The sequence below is a fragment of the Mauremys mutica genome, chromosome 11 (genome assembly GCF_020497125.1).
Source record: "Mauremys mutica isolate MM-2020 ecotype Southern chromosome 11, ASM2049712v1, whole genome shotgun sequence".
NCBI classification, from domain to species: domain Eukaryota; kingdom Metazoa; phylum Chordata; order Testudines; family Geoemydidae; genus Mauremys; species Mauremys mutica.
Window position 1 is genome coordinate 54,453,959 of NC_059082.1, and position 13,075 is coordinate 54,467,033.

General features: G+C 59.1%; 1 protein-coding gene across 2 annotated transcripts; it reads right to left on the bottom strand.

Moving 5' to 3' along the window:
- Positions 1–3,214: 3,214 nt before the first annotated feature.
- Positions 3,215–10,040, bottom strand: PERCC1 (proline and glutamate rich with coiled coil 1). Of its 2 annotated transcripts, XM_044980711.1 has the most exons (3): positions 9,905–10,034; positions 5,515–5,671; positions 3,215–4,850 (listed from the first exon to the last, which is right to left on the bottom strand). In XM_044980711.1, the coding sequence occupies exon 3, from the start codon at positions 4,801–4,803 to the stop codon at positions 3,979–3,981; it is 825 nt and encodes a 274-aa protein (XP_044836646.1). In that variant the 5' UTR covers positions 4,804–4,850; positions 5,515–5,671; positions 9,905–10,034; the 3' UTR covers positions 3,215–3,978. The 2 variants fall into 2 exon arrangements, with proteins under 2 accessions (XP_044836646.1, XP_044836645.1); XM_044980710.1 differs by lacking the exon at positions 5,515–5,671 and having other exon boundaries at positions 3,216–4,850; positions 9,905–10,040.
- Positions 10,041–13,075: the final 3,035 nt, after the last annotated feature.

Genomic DNA, 13,075 nt, shown 5'->3' on the forward strand with positions numbered 1-13,075 from the left:
ATTGATATGAATGGAAAAATTATCCCTCTCACAGCTGTTGGTTCAGGCTATCTGCAAACTCAGGCAGACACCCAATGGGACTGGGCCCTGCAGTCGACTCAGCCCTATACTCAGTAGCTGAACGTTGGCTGATGAGCCTGGCTTATTAACTCCACCTGGGACATGGAGGGGTAGGATCAGCTTCCTGGGGAGGGGACTAGGCCAGGGCAGATCTGGATGGAAACTCCAGGGACAACTACACCCAGGCAGTGACCTGCAGCCAAGCCTCAGACAGGTACTGAAGCTGGGTGTGTGTGTACTGCAAGGCCGGGACATGGCAAGTACTCTGCCTGCTCCATCAACAATGAATGCTCATTTCATACCCTGGACTCTGCCTGCTCCCTGAAGGGAGTGCTGTGGCTGGAGCCCTGTAGGAGCTCCTGCAGGCTCAGCATGAGACTCCGGGGGCTTCTGGAAGGTGATGCCACAGTATCGGCTCTCCAGCCTTGGACAGGGTGCACCATGTGCAAGGGGAGGGACTATGGCAATGACCCACCCCTCTCCCCTGCCTGCCCATGGGCACAAGAGAGAGAAGGTTCTAGCACCTTCCTGTCCCAGCCCCCCTGTGGTGTTTGGTACAGAACAGCTGACTTCCAGGACTCAGGGATTGGCCCTGTTCTGAGCAGAGCCAGCTGGGGCTCAGAGACTTGAAGGTCAGAAGGGACCATCAGGATCATCTCATCTGACCTCCTGCACATCGCAGGCCTCAGAACCTCACCCAGCCACTCCTGTAATAGACCCCTAACCTCCGTCCGAGTTACTGAACTCCTCAAATCATGGTTTAAAGACTTCAAGTTACAAAGAATCCACCATTTACACTAGTTTAAACCCCCAGGCCCCCCCGCTGCAGAGGAAGGTGAACCCCCCCCAGGGTCTCCGCCAGTCCTTTACTGGGTGGAGTTTGCTTGTATTTTCAAATCCCAAAGTGCCCAGGAGCAAGCTTCAGTTTTTTCACATTTATTCATCATTGGAAACGTGTCTTCCTGCTCCCCTTCCCCTGGCATGGGTGGGTGGGAGGTGTGGCACCCTACTGTGCCAACCAGCAGCCAAGCCACGGTTCCTGCTGTAAGGGCCAGACCCTTGGAGCAGGGAGTGATGGTTGCTCACAGCAGTCCTTGGGCGCTGGGCCTCTGCACTGCTCCTTGCTATGGGCATAAAGCAGCCCTATTCCTGCCCTGAGGACTCACAGCGGCCTGTGGATGATGATACGTGCCCCTCTCTGTGCTCTCTGGTGGGGAAGCGCTGTGTGCCGGGAGGCAGTCACACCCTCCCTGGAGATGAGGCTGCAGCCAGGAGCCCCTTAGGATCCTGCTTTCAGACCCTTCTGTCATCCACAGAGGACTACTGGCCCCAAAGCTGACAGAGAAGTGACCTGCTAGACTGGAGGTTAGTTCCCCATCTGATGCCCTGTGCTGGGGTGTCCTCCCCACACTGGCTGGGAACAGGGGCGGCTCCAGGCCCCAGCACACCAAGTGCGTGCTTGGGGCGGCATGCCGCGGGGGGCGCTCTGCCGGTCGCTGGGAGGGCGGCAGGCAGTGCTCCGGTGGACCTCCCGCAGGCGTACCTGCGGAGGGTCCGCTGGTCCTGCGGCTTCGGTGGAGCCGCGGGACCAGCGGACCCTCCGCAGGCACGCCTGCGGGAGGTCCACCAGAACCGCAGGACCGGCGACCGGCAGAGCGCCCCCCGCAGCATGCCGCCGTGCTTGGGATAGCAAAATGTCTAGAGCCGCCCCTGGCTGGGAGGGGCTGAGGCAAGCCAGGTCGGCAAATCAGCCAGTTAGGCTGCAAACTGGGGCAATTAAGGGTGGAGAAAGCCCTAATTAAGAGGAAGTTCACCTGAGCAGAGGTGGCCTGGGCTAGTATAAACCCAGGAGGCTGGCAGCAGCAGTAGCAAAGGTTGCTGGGAGAATGTTTGAGGTTACTGTCTGCATAGCAGAGTGGGATGATAGGAACCCAGGGAAAGTTGTCACCCCCCCTCCACCCTTGGGGGCATGTACCCTGAAGAAAGCAGGGGGAAGAAGAGAGTCGGTGGGAAGTAGCAAGGCTGGGGACTCAGCAGACTTTGGCTGTGTGTTGTAGGGTCCCTGGGCTGGGACCTGGAGTACTGGGCTGGCCCAAGTTCCCCTGCCCACCTCAGGGGCAGGGGCAGGGGCAGTGTGGGGGGTGGGTAGTGAACTGGAAGGCTGCCTGGGTTGCACTGGGAGTGATAGAGGCTGAAGGACTGTACCCCAGAGGGGGGAACACTGAGTGACCTGGCCCAGGGCTGAGTCATGAAGTGGCAGTAGAAGCTCCTGGAGTGAGAGAGACAGAGACTCTGCAGCTGCATGCCATAAGGGGCATTGGCCTCCTGGAGCTAATCCCCAGAATGGCCAGGAGGAGGCACCATCCTACAGTGAGTAGAGTACCCCCATCACACGCTGCCCCTCAAAACAAGAGGTGTTTGCTAACAGCAGGGGGGATGACTGGAAGGGTGGGAGCTGCTTGGGAGAGATTTAAAAGCCCCCACCCCCATTCCAGGAGAGCAGGATCTGGCTGCATGGGTGCTGGGCGAGTCTTTTTGGGAGGGAGGCACACACAACCTCCTGGGGCCAGCAACACATGTGACATTCCCCATCGGTGTGCTCTGGGAGAGGCCACTGCCTGAGAGGCCCCATGGGGGTGTGTTCCCTGGGCTGTTTCTTGTAGACAGAAGGTTTGTCTCATTGCTGAGAACTGCTTACAGTGCCCAGCGGGGGAGATGGTGCTGCCAGCCTCAGGGAGCAGGCAAAGGTGGCATAAGGCTTTCCTCTGCACTCCCTGCCCCATTTTAGAGCAGCCTATAGGCTGCTCTAACTTACACTGGCTGGAAAGGAGGGGCTGAAAACACAGTTGAGGCTCAGCATTGGGGAGTCCAGGCCACACCTACTTTCTTCAGCCACGCCCCCTTTAGCTGCTTCACCTGCATAGAGCCACTGTAGAGGATGCTTGTGGGCACCCAGAGCCAGAGAAGCTGGCCCTCCCTGGAGTCGAATGGGGAGTGAGAGCCTCCCCCCACAACCACACTGGAGTGTCTGCCTCCTCGTCCCCTCTGTTCACCTGCCCTGGAAGGGAAATGGGGGTGGTTTGGGTGTCCACGGTGAGACCCTCAGGCCTGATTCTCCTCAGCAGTACTGAGCGCCTGCAGGCCCCTCTCCCCTGACTGCCAGCGCAGTGAGCGCTCAGCACTGCCGGAGTACAGTGTGTCCGACGGGGCAGGGACGCACACCCCATCCCACCGGCCTCCAGCCCACAGTGCACAAGGAGCCGGACCCAAGCCTGAAATAAGTGGCACTAGGATTTGGCCCAGTCTGTGAGCTGCCCTTGGGGCCGGCCTCTGTCTCAGCGCCGTGGCCCCTCGTGTGTGGGATCAGAGGGCATTGCTGATACACACGCACTCAAAAGAAGCGTTTATTTGCCCTAGCCAGTGCCATTGCAATCTGAGGAAAATAAAATCAAACACCCCCATTGCCACAGCCCGGGTCTAGGTTGCTGGTAAATCCCAGGTGACGTGTCTCCCAACCCCCACCCATGGCATCAGAGCCCTGTCTCATAAAAAGGGAGTGAGCTTTATCATTAACCAGGGTGGCACATGGTGGGGATGCAACTATCAGATGGCAGCAGCTGCAGCCTGACACTGCCCAACATCCTTGCGGGATACACAGACGTGGATGGTTTTACAGGATGGGCACAAAGGCTGGTGCTGCAGCTGGGAGGGACTCAGAGCCTGCCTGGTTTAAGGGGTGAGAGCAGGCTATGGCCCATGGTGCATAGGCCAGGTGTCGGTGTGGGGGCTTGGTTCAGTCTGGAGTCAGAACTGCGGGTGGGCATGGTGCTCCCATCCAGAGCCAATCCTCAGCAGCACCTTATGGGCATGGAGCGTCTGTCCAGCACAGGGACTGGCTGGGTTCCCAGTTCCTCTGCCTCACAGCACACTGAACTGATCGGTTTCCATGGCCGGCCTGGCCAGCTCCCCGGCCAGCTCCCTGCCGGCGCTGGGCAGCTCCTGCCCGGGCTCTGAGGTCCAGTTGGCCAGGAGGTCGCTGAAGTCAGGCGGGTTTGTGTTGAGGATGCACAGGGGGCTGGGTGATGGTTCCTTCCAGAAGGACTGTGGCAGCTTCCTCTTGTGCATGGGCATGATGTGGGCATACTTCTTCTCCAGCCGCAGCTTCCTGCCATCAGCCGCCCTCCTCTTGAGAAAGCGGCGCAAGCCGTATTCAAAGAGCTCTGCTAATGGCCCCAGCTTCTGCGCCCCGTCCTTGTTACAGATGGACCTCCAGACCTGCTGGTCGAGCTGCCCCGGGGGTGGCACAGGGCCCTGGGCATCCTCATCGTCCAGCTCGCCACTCTGGGCAAGTCGCATCAGGTCTGCGTAGTACCGCTCCCGCCCCAGCCGGCGGGGAGAGAAGCAGTCCTCGTAGATGTTGCAGGAGTCGGGGTCCTCATCCTTGGCCTTCCTTCCAAAGTATCTCTGGATGTCACAGCTGATCAGCTCGGAGAACTTCAGGAGCTGCAGGGTCATTTCTGTGTCACTCTGGCTGCAACCAGCTGTGACTTTCTGCCCCTCTGTGCCAGGACTGTGACAAGGAGGGCTGTCCTCTTCCACATCGTAGTCCTCCTCCTCCTCCTCCTCCTCCTCTGACAGGTCTTGGAAGTCCATGTCCTGGGGAGGGGTGGGGTGGAGGAATGAGTGTTGAAAGGAAGTGGGCAGCCTGAACTCTGCCAGGTTCCTGATCACTCCTGCAGCCATCTTGCCTCGCTGTGTACGGACAGGTGCTGCTGGGCCGTGCAGTCACGCTGGAGGACACAAGGAAAAACGCATGGTTAGGGCTGTGCAGATGGGACCCGATGGAGGGCTAAGGCTGATGCAGTGATACTTCTGCTCCCCATTGTGTGTTAACTCCCCACCCCAGCCGTGTAGGTGCTTTCCTCCTGCGCAATGTCAGTGCCTCCCCTCTGAACTGCGGTGCTGAGAGGTGGAGGATCCTGCACTTGGTTCTCCATGTGCCTGGGGGCTGCCTGCCTGTCTGTCAGTTACGGTGGGAATGGCTCAAGCAGCTCTGTATTCATGCACCTCCCCCCGCAGTCTTGTTCTGCGCCCCTGCCTTTGCGCGCAGCCGGCCAGGCACGGTGGCTGAGGTGCGCTGCGGTCTGGGGCTAGTGCCTGTTCTCTACAGCTCAAAGGCGGTTGCTTTGCAGTATGGGATCGTGGTGACCCCGACTCCGTGACCGACACCCATAGCAGGGCCCCTGCCTGCTGGAAGCAGCTCTGGGGGCAGCAGTGCGGGTGTTACTAGAGCCCACAGGCTGTTGCCATGTGCGGAGCAGGTCAGATCCAGGATAACAGCTTTATTGCACAACTGGAGATGGGATTTATGCTGCTTAAGCAAACAAACAACCCCCCTAACATCTGCCGGGCCTGAGAAGCACAAGGCCAGCCAGCCGGGGGCAGGGAGAGTACCTGGTGTGCAGCTGGGCACATTTTCCACCCAGCAGCTTGGGGCATTCGTTGTCAGCAGGGTCTGGCAGGAGCAGGAGGCAGAGTCTCCCTCCTATGACCCAGGCCAGGGATCAGCCCCTGCTTTGGATCTCGGTCGCCCTGTGTCAATTGGGAGTAACTGGAGAGAACCCAGGGTAACAGATCAGCATCTCCCCTCTGTGTCTGCTTGCCCTGCCATCGTGGTCACCCCACGCCTCACCTAGGTGTGCTGAGGGGGTAGGGTGGGGTGGGGAGGGCATTCAGCTCTTGTACCATTAAGGCCCAGGCACAGCATGGGCTGGACCAGCCCCGGGAGAGCACTGGGAGGGAAGCACCGATTGCCCATGTGCAGCTGGAGCGCCTGCTTAGACCTGAGCACGGCCCAACCCACATCCCATAGCCAAAGCACTGGGATCTCAAATCCCCAGAGCTAGCCGACCCGGGGGGCGGGATTCTCAGACCCAGGGGCTGGGTTTGGCCCCGCTGGGGCTCAAGCCGAAGCTGCTCTGGCTCTGGCTCCTCCCAGTGCTGATGCCCATTTGATGGCTTTACACTGCCTGCCTGAGCCAGGGTGGGGTTGGAGTGGCTGCTGAGCTGCCAGGGGAGAAAGGCACAGGGCTGTGACCCTCCCACTTCCCCGATACAGCCCCAGAGAGCCGCACCGGGAAGGGCCACTCTCCAAGCATCCGAAAGTACATAACTGACCATCCCAGCCCTGGGAGGAGACTGCATGGTCTGTAGGCAGTTAGAGCAGGGCTTCTCAAACAGGGGTCACAGCTTGTGTCGGGAAAGCCCCTGGCGGGCCAGGCCGGTGTGTTTACCTGCCCCATCCGCAGGGCCGGCCGATCGCGGCTCCCACTGGCCGCGGTTCGCTGCTCCGGGCCAATGGGGGCTGCTGGAAGCGGCAGCCAGTAAGTCCCTCGGCCCACGCTGCTTCTAGCAGCTTCCATTGGCCCGGAGCAGCAAACCGCGGCCAGTGAGAGCCACAATCAGCTGGACCTGCAGAAGGGGCAGGTAAACAAACTGGCCCAGCCTGTCAGGCTTTCCCTACGCAAGCGGTGACCCCTGTTTGAGAAACCCTGATTTAGAGTCATGTCTATAGGGCCTTCCAATTCCAGTGGCACCACTAGGAACCTCCCTGTCCCTCTGGGACACGAGCTGCTGATCGGAAGGCAGGTGCATGGCCGGCGGTGGGTACTGAGGAAGCGCTGGTCTGTGGCAGGTGTAAGGAGCTGTACACAGCGTACTCCCCCCTGCGATCCCTGGCGCACCGTGCTGGTGACTTCCCCGCACAGCTGGGTGCTTCACTCCAGCCATGCGCTCCCCTCCCCAGCAGCTCTCCTAGGGAAGCTAGGGATCCATCTGCCCTATAGACACTCCCTCTCCCTCAGCCCGCCCGCTGGCTGCACTGGCTGGGGCTGTATCTCCAGGCCCTACGCTAGCAAACAGAAGCTCTGGAAGGGTGTGGGCACACAACAGGCATTCGTACTGCAGCATATACACCCCCACCACGCCCTGTCTGCGCTACAGCTCCGCTGCCACTGCCCCAGAACTAGCCACCCGGCCGGGGAGATACAGCTGGGGACCTGCAAGTGCTGACTCAGCCACTGGGGCACAGGTGTCTCCTGCTGGGCACCCCCCACTGGGGGCGCTGCTTGTGCTGCCCAGCTAGTCCTCCAGGCATGCTGCTGGTCCCAGGGCATGGCCCCCCTCCGCTCCTCCCCACAGGCCCAGCCCTTGCTGACAGTCACAGCCTGGCCCTGCACCTCCCCAGCCACATGCATGGGGCATGGCATTTACCAGTGCCTGGCTTCCTTCACCGGTGTAGAGAGCACCCATCCCCAGCTGCTTTATAGCTGCACCCCGAGCCCCCACCCTCAGATGCTGGAGCTCAGGGGCGGCTGCCCTTCCCTGCAGCCTGAACACCGCTGGGGGTAGAACATGCACAGCTCAGGGAAGGCACTGAAGCCCCACCCCAGGGTGGGGCAGGACAGGCAAGAGGCCAGTAATGCAGGTGGGCAGGGCCCCGTAGCAGGTGTTATGCAAGTGGGAGCCACCCCCCAGAACACCAGAGAGACCCGCCAGCATTCCCTCATTCCTTGCACTCACCTCCCTGAGCAAACCAAGCAGTGGGGGCTGGTGGCATCCCACCCAGCGGCAGGGCAAGACGTATGCGCCACAGTCCTGTGTCTAAGCTCACAGACTGGGGGCTGGGGAGCTCCACTGGGCCTGGTCCAGCCCCAGTAGCTGCTGCGTGCCCCTCCATGCCTAGATTCGGCATAGCTGCAGCTCCCCGTCCCCTGCAGGCTGGAATGCAAAGACAGCCGCAGAAGTGGGCTCCCTGCACCCAGCACAAGCTTCCTGCAGCCTGTCCCCTGCAGAGCAGCCCCCATTGGCTCACTGCCTTCAGGGCGCTCCATGCCCATTCAGTGTGGGGAGGCATTCCCATCATCAGGCAAAGATGCTAACAACTCTTTGCCCTTTCTGGAGAAGATCTTACAGCGCTTGGCAAACAGTCCCAGCACCTCAGCAGTGCCCTGGGAAACAGGCAACATTTCTATGTCCTTGGAGGAGAAACTGAGGACAAATCACTTGCCCTGTGCCTAGGTAGCTTCAGCTCCCCATCTCTTACCAGTACAGCACTCCCAATACAAAGAAAGGTAGGAGGGCCACAACAAACAGCAAGGCCCTAGGAGAGGAATTGATGGGTAGAGAGCCAGGTCTAGTGGCTAGAGCAGAGAACTGGGAATCAGGAATCCTAGGATCGATTCCCAGTTTTGCTAGTGCCTTGCCACGTGGTCTTGGGCAAGTCACGTCCCTGCTCTGTGCCTCAGTTTCCCCATGTGTAAAGCAGGGGTGACACTGCAGTAGCGTGCGAGGCACATTGTGCTCTGTGGATGGAAGATGCCAAAGAAGGGCAAAGTGTGACTGACACACACACAGCCCGCTGCCAAGTGGGCAGCCTCACCCCTTGTCCCCATGAATCCAAGGGCCGGGCCTGGCCGGCACACTGGCAGGACCATCCCATGCAGCGTGCAGGTGGGTGATGAGAGAGGATTTAGCAGGGGCTAGAGTAGTGTCCCAAGCTGCCCACATGGAGCAGGAGCTGGGTGGCTCTGGCTGGGAGCTGGGCAGGCTGCTCCACACTACTGCACCCTGCTGGGAGCCAGCTGGCTGGAGTCAGCCCAGGGCTCACCCCTGCACTGAATGGTGCTGCCCCGGGAGAACAGGGACCCATGGGTGTACTGAGGGAGGAGATGCTGGGGATGCCCCACTGTGGGGGTGAGTTCAGCTCCTGGATGGTGGATGCTACAGACAGATGCAGAATGGGCCTGAACCTGAGCTCCAGCTCCTGCACACCAGCACACTCCACTGATAGCAGGGGGTAGCTCTGACCTACGGCAAATGAGGGCCGGATCCTGCCCCACCAGTGCTGTCACCCAGCAGCCGCCCCCACCCGTGTCCTGGCCCAACGGCGTTTTCACGAGGGGATCATGCAGCGGGAAAGTCCAGCCAGCCCGGGAAAGCAGGGCTCATTCACACCAGCCCCTTCTCACCCACCTCCAACTGACCGCAGACAGCCCAGCCTTGCTGTCCCCAGACACCTCCCCCATCCAGCTGGGATCTCTCATCGGCAGGACCCACACGTGTTCTGCACCAGCACTGGGAATGCAGCGAGGCCAAAGGCTGGGGAGCACCGGGGGCTGAGCATGCCCAGGCAGAATGTCCCTTTTCTCCTTGGCCCGTTCAATGCACCCTGGGTGCCAGTCTCTGACCCCGGCTGTCCCTGGCAGCGCTCAGCTGCTGGGGAGAAAGGGGACCCAGGTGCTAAATAGGGAGTGGTTAGAAAGAAGACTCCAACTCCACAGCTTCTCTTGCAGCCAGGGCCGGCTTTACGCCGATTCCCCCAATTCCCCGGAATCGGGCCCCGTGCCGAAGAGGGCTCCGTGCCCGCACCTAAGGGGGCCCCGCTCTGGTGGTCTTTGGCGGCATTTTGGCAGCAGGGGGTCCGTTCCAGGGGTCTTTGGTGATATTTTGGTGGCGAGGGGTCCTTTGGTGCTGCAGAAGAACCGGAGCAGACCCCCCACCGCCAAAGTGCCACCGAAGCCCCGGACCACCGCCGAGGATTCCAGTTGGGCCCTGCAGGTCATAAAACCGGCCCTGCTTGCAGCTATGCATGGGGAAGGATACTTCTCGCCCCCCCAAGCGGTCAGCCTGAGGTGAAATGAGGCCAGCTTTGGGGCGCAAGCGACTGTAATGCCATCCTGGTGCCTTAACAAGCCAGGTGCCTCCTACCCAGTCCCCAGCCGCTGGGTGTCATCAGCACCAAGCCACTGTACTGCACCCTCCTCGCTGGAGCCTCAGCACTTACCTCGCTGCTGCAGCCGTGCCATGCGTAGCATCCCAGGCTCTCTCTCTCCCCTGGCCATCCCTCCACCTGGGGCTGAAGTATTTATAGTGGAGCTGGACTGACGGCTGGCAAATATTTGGTAGCTGTATTGTAATAGTAGACTCGGTAAACAGAGCTTTGGTTTGCTTTAGCGCCCAGCAACCAGAGAACACTGCAGCAAGGGAGCCAGTGGGACGGAAGATAGGGCTCACCTTAATGGTTGACTTCCCAGGGGATTTTCAAGTGTTGTTCCTGTAGATTCACCTATTAAATCTGCAGTCACAGCTGCCAAACCGCCCTGCACACTTGTGCAGAGGGCTCTTATCTCCGCTGCTGATTGGAGGCGAAATCAAGGTTTGTCAAACAGGCGTAAAATTAAATTTCATGCTATTTTGACTCCTGGAGTAGGCATCTTCTGAAGAACATAATGCTCATCAAACAAGCCCTGTGCAAATACTGGCCACACCGGGCAAGGGACATGCCCTAGATGGGGGCCTCCCCGTTAGAAACAGCCTCTCAAATCAGCTGCAGGACTCGAGACAGCCCAGCCGCCTGTGTGATCTGTTGTGTTCGTTTAGATGGAGTAAGGGGCCCACAGGTGCTAACACAACCCAGTCACTGTCCAACATTAACAGTGTTAAACAAGGTTTGGGGTTTGGCATACAGAGACCTTTGCCAGGGTGCAAACACGCCATTAAACAGCCTTTGAACCTTTTATTAAAAATACAGATGGAAAACCAGTAAAAGGGTCTGAAATGTAAAGTATGAAGAAAGGCTTTAATTTCAGCAACATCCTTAGCTGGCAAGTGTCTTTCAAAGAGAGAATCCCTTGTCTGGCGGTCTTTTCGTTGGTATTTTTGGGGAAAGGGAGTTCGCTGAGCCCACTGGAGTTGTCGTTGCTGTTAAAGTCCAGTTCTGTTTCCTAGAAGACAAAACAAGACACGCACTGGGGAGAGAGAAGAACAGCAGAGAGAAGATGCAGCTTTGGGCACTGCTATTGGCTTTCACGTGCAGCCTTAGTGCGGGAAAACACGGGCCATGCCCACAGCCTGATCAGTCACCCTGAGGGCTGGCAAATGGCTACCAGTGGCAAACTGTTTAGGGCATTGCTGTCAGCTTACAGCAGGGTTGCAAAACAGGCCGTCCCCCAGGAGATGGCTGCCGTGATGGTGAAGTTTGCTCCTTCCCCTCCTGTCTTCCAGTGTCATCACTGCCAGCTTTCCCTCCCAAAACCTCTTGGTAAGAAGGCACGGCCGGCGGAACAGCCCATCCCCTCAGGGTTATGTTCACTCATTAGGCCTAATTACTGACACACCAATTTTGCTCCATTGATTTCTGGCCCCGCACGTCTCGTTTCCCAGGCATGATCATAATACAGCTCTTGAATTATCATGAGGCCTTTTGGTTTAGACTAATTCAGCCCGTCTCCCTTTTGCCCGTCACCATTTGAATACATGGGTAGGCCCACTTATCACAGCAGAGCTACAGACACAGGGCTCCATTCATCTCTCCCTACACCAGGGCAGCTCCATTGATGTGACTGCGCTCACTCCAGAGTGGCAGGGAGCATCCTGCAGCCTTTCCAGACTTTCTAGACACTCCCAGTTTAACCAGATGAATCCCTGGGCATGGGGGCCGCGGTGGAAGTGCCAGGCTAGGCCCAGAGTCAGATCTCGGCTCCCCGGCTGCGAGCGACTCTCACCCTTTGCCATCACATTCCCACTGCCCGAGACACTGGCTCTGAAACATTCCAGATAAGAGCAAGGAACTCATACATCAGTTCTCTGCGCAAGAATCATTTCACTCCCAAATGCACCAAGGCTAATTAGCCGCTGAAATATTTCGCTAGCCTGCCCAGCTTGCGCCCACACAAGCTGGTGTGATCGGAAACCCAGGACTAATGGTTTAGTAAGTGATTTACTGGGAAAGCTCAGCCCCCAGTGTAATTGATTTATTGGTGAGAGTGGCTATTGTAAATCACAGATAAAAGCCTCATAATTTTATTTAGTAAACACCCAGCTGGAGAACACAGCAGCTTTGTTATCTGGCCTCGGCCTAGTCTTGTGTTGCAAACCCTCTGCTGGGGAACACCACCGCCCTCTGCTGGCAGGGCACAGCACAGCTCCAGAGTGGGCTGAATTCCTGGGGGACTCGGCCTCCTCCAGCAGCATGCTCCCTCGCTACAGCCCAGCCTAGGGACGCACAGGCCTTAATGAGCTGCCCTGACTGGGGAGCACAGCGGGCAGCCCCCCCCCCCCCCAGCCTCTTCTAAGAAGCAGCATGGCAGACAACCCGGACTCAGGAGGCCCCCGTGCCATGGCTGGACCAATATCCCCGTTGTGCAGATGGCAGCTGAGGCCCAGAGCGATGCAGGGACTTGCCCAGGTCACTCACGGAGCTTGTGCAGAGCCAGGAGCTGACCCCAGGTGCCCTGTCCCTTCCTCCACTGGTAGGGGATGTTCCCAGCATGGGGCAGCCTCCAGCGAGCAGCTTGACAAGCCGGGTGGGACCAGGTGCTGGCCAGCATAGCTCCTTTGGTGACAGTGGGGCCTGGCTGAAAGGTTCTGCAGCCCCATGGCCAGCCTGCGCCCTGTGATCCCAGGGGCACAGCCCTCACCAGGCCAGGGGAGGACAGGGCTGTAGGACGGCCTGGGAGCACACATGGTCTCTGCTTCCTGCAAGGCAAACTCCCTGCAGCCGCTACCCACAGGAACTGCTGCCTGCAGGGGTGGCACTAGCCTGGTGAAGCCAGCCAAAGCCAGCAGCCAGACAGACACACAGAGCTGGAGAGTCTAGGGAGCAGGGGCTGAGGCTGCAGGCACCAGCCTTATGGAGTGAGGCCTCCTGGGGCTGACTCTGCTTTTCTTCTCTCTTTCTTGCTCGTTGGTGTCATTCGACTTTCCCACCCGCCCTGTGGGTGAGCCAGGCTCTGGGCACCCCGAGAGGTGGGGAGGGCCCACAGTGCCGGATGGGTCTCTGCTCCCAGGCTGAGCCATGGCAGCGCGCTGCACAAGGGCGTCGAGGCTAAACGCCGGTACAGTTGAGGTGGCTCCGTGGAATCCAGCTGCACTCGTGGGACGGAAACGTCTCCTCGGACACAAACACATGGGTACAGTTAACACGCAGGCTGGCCTTGCGGCGTTGAGTGCCAGG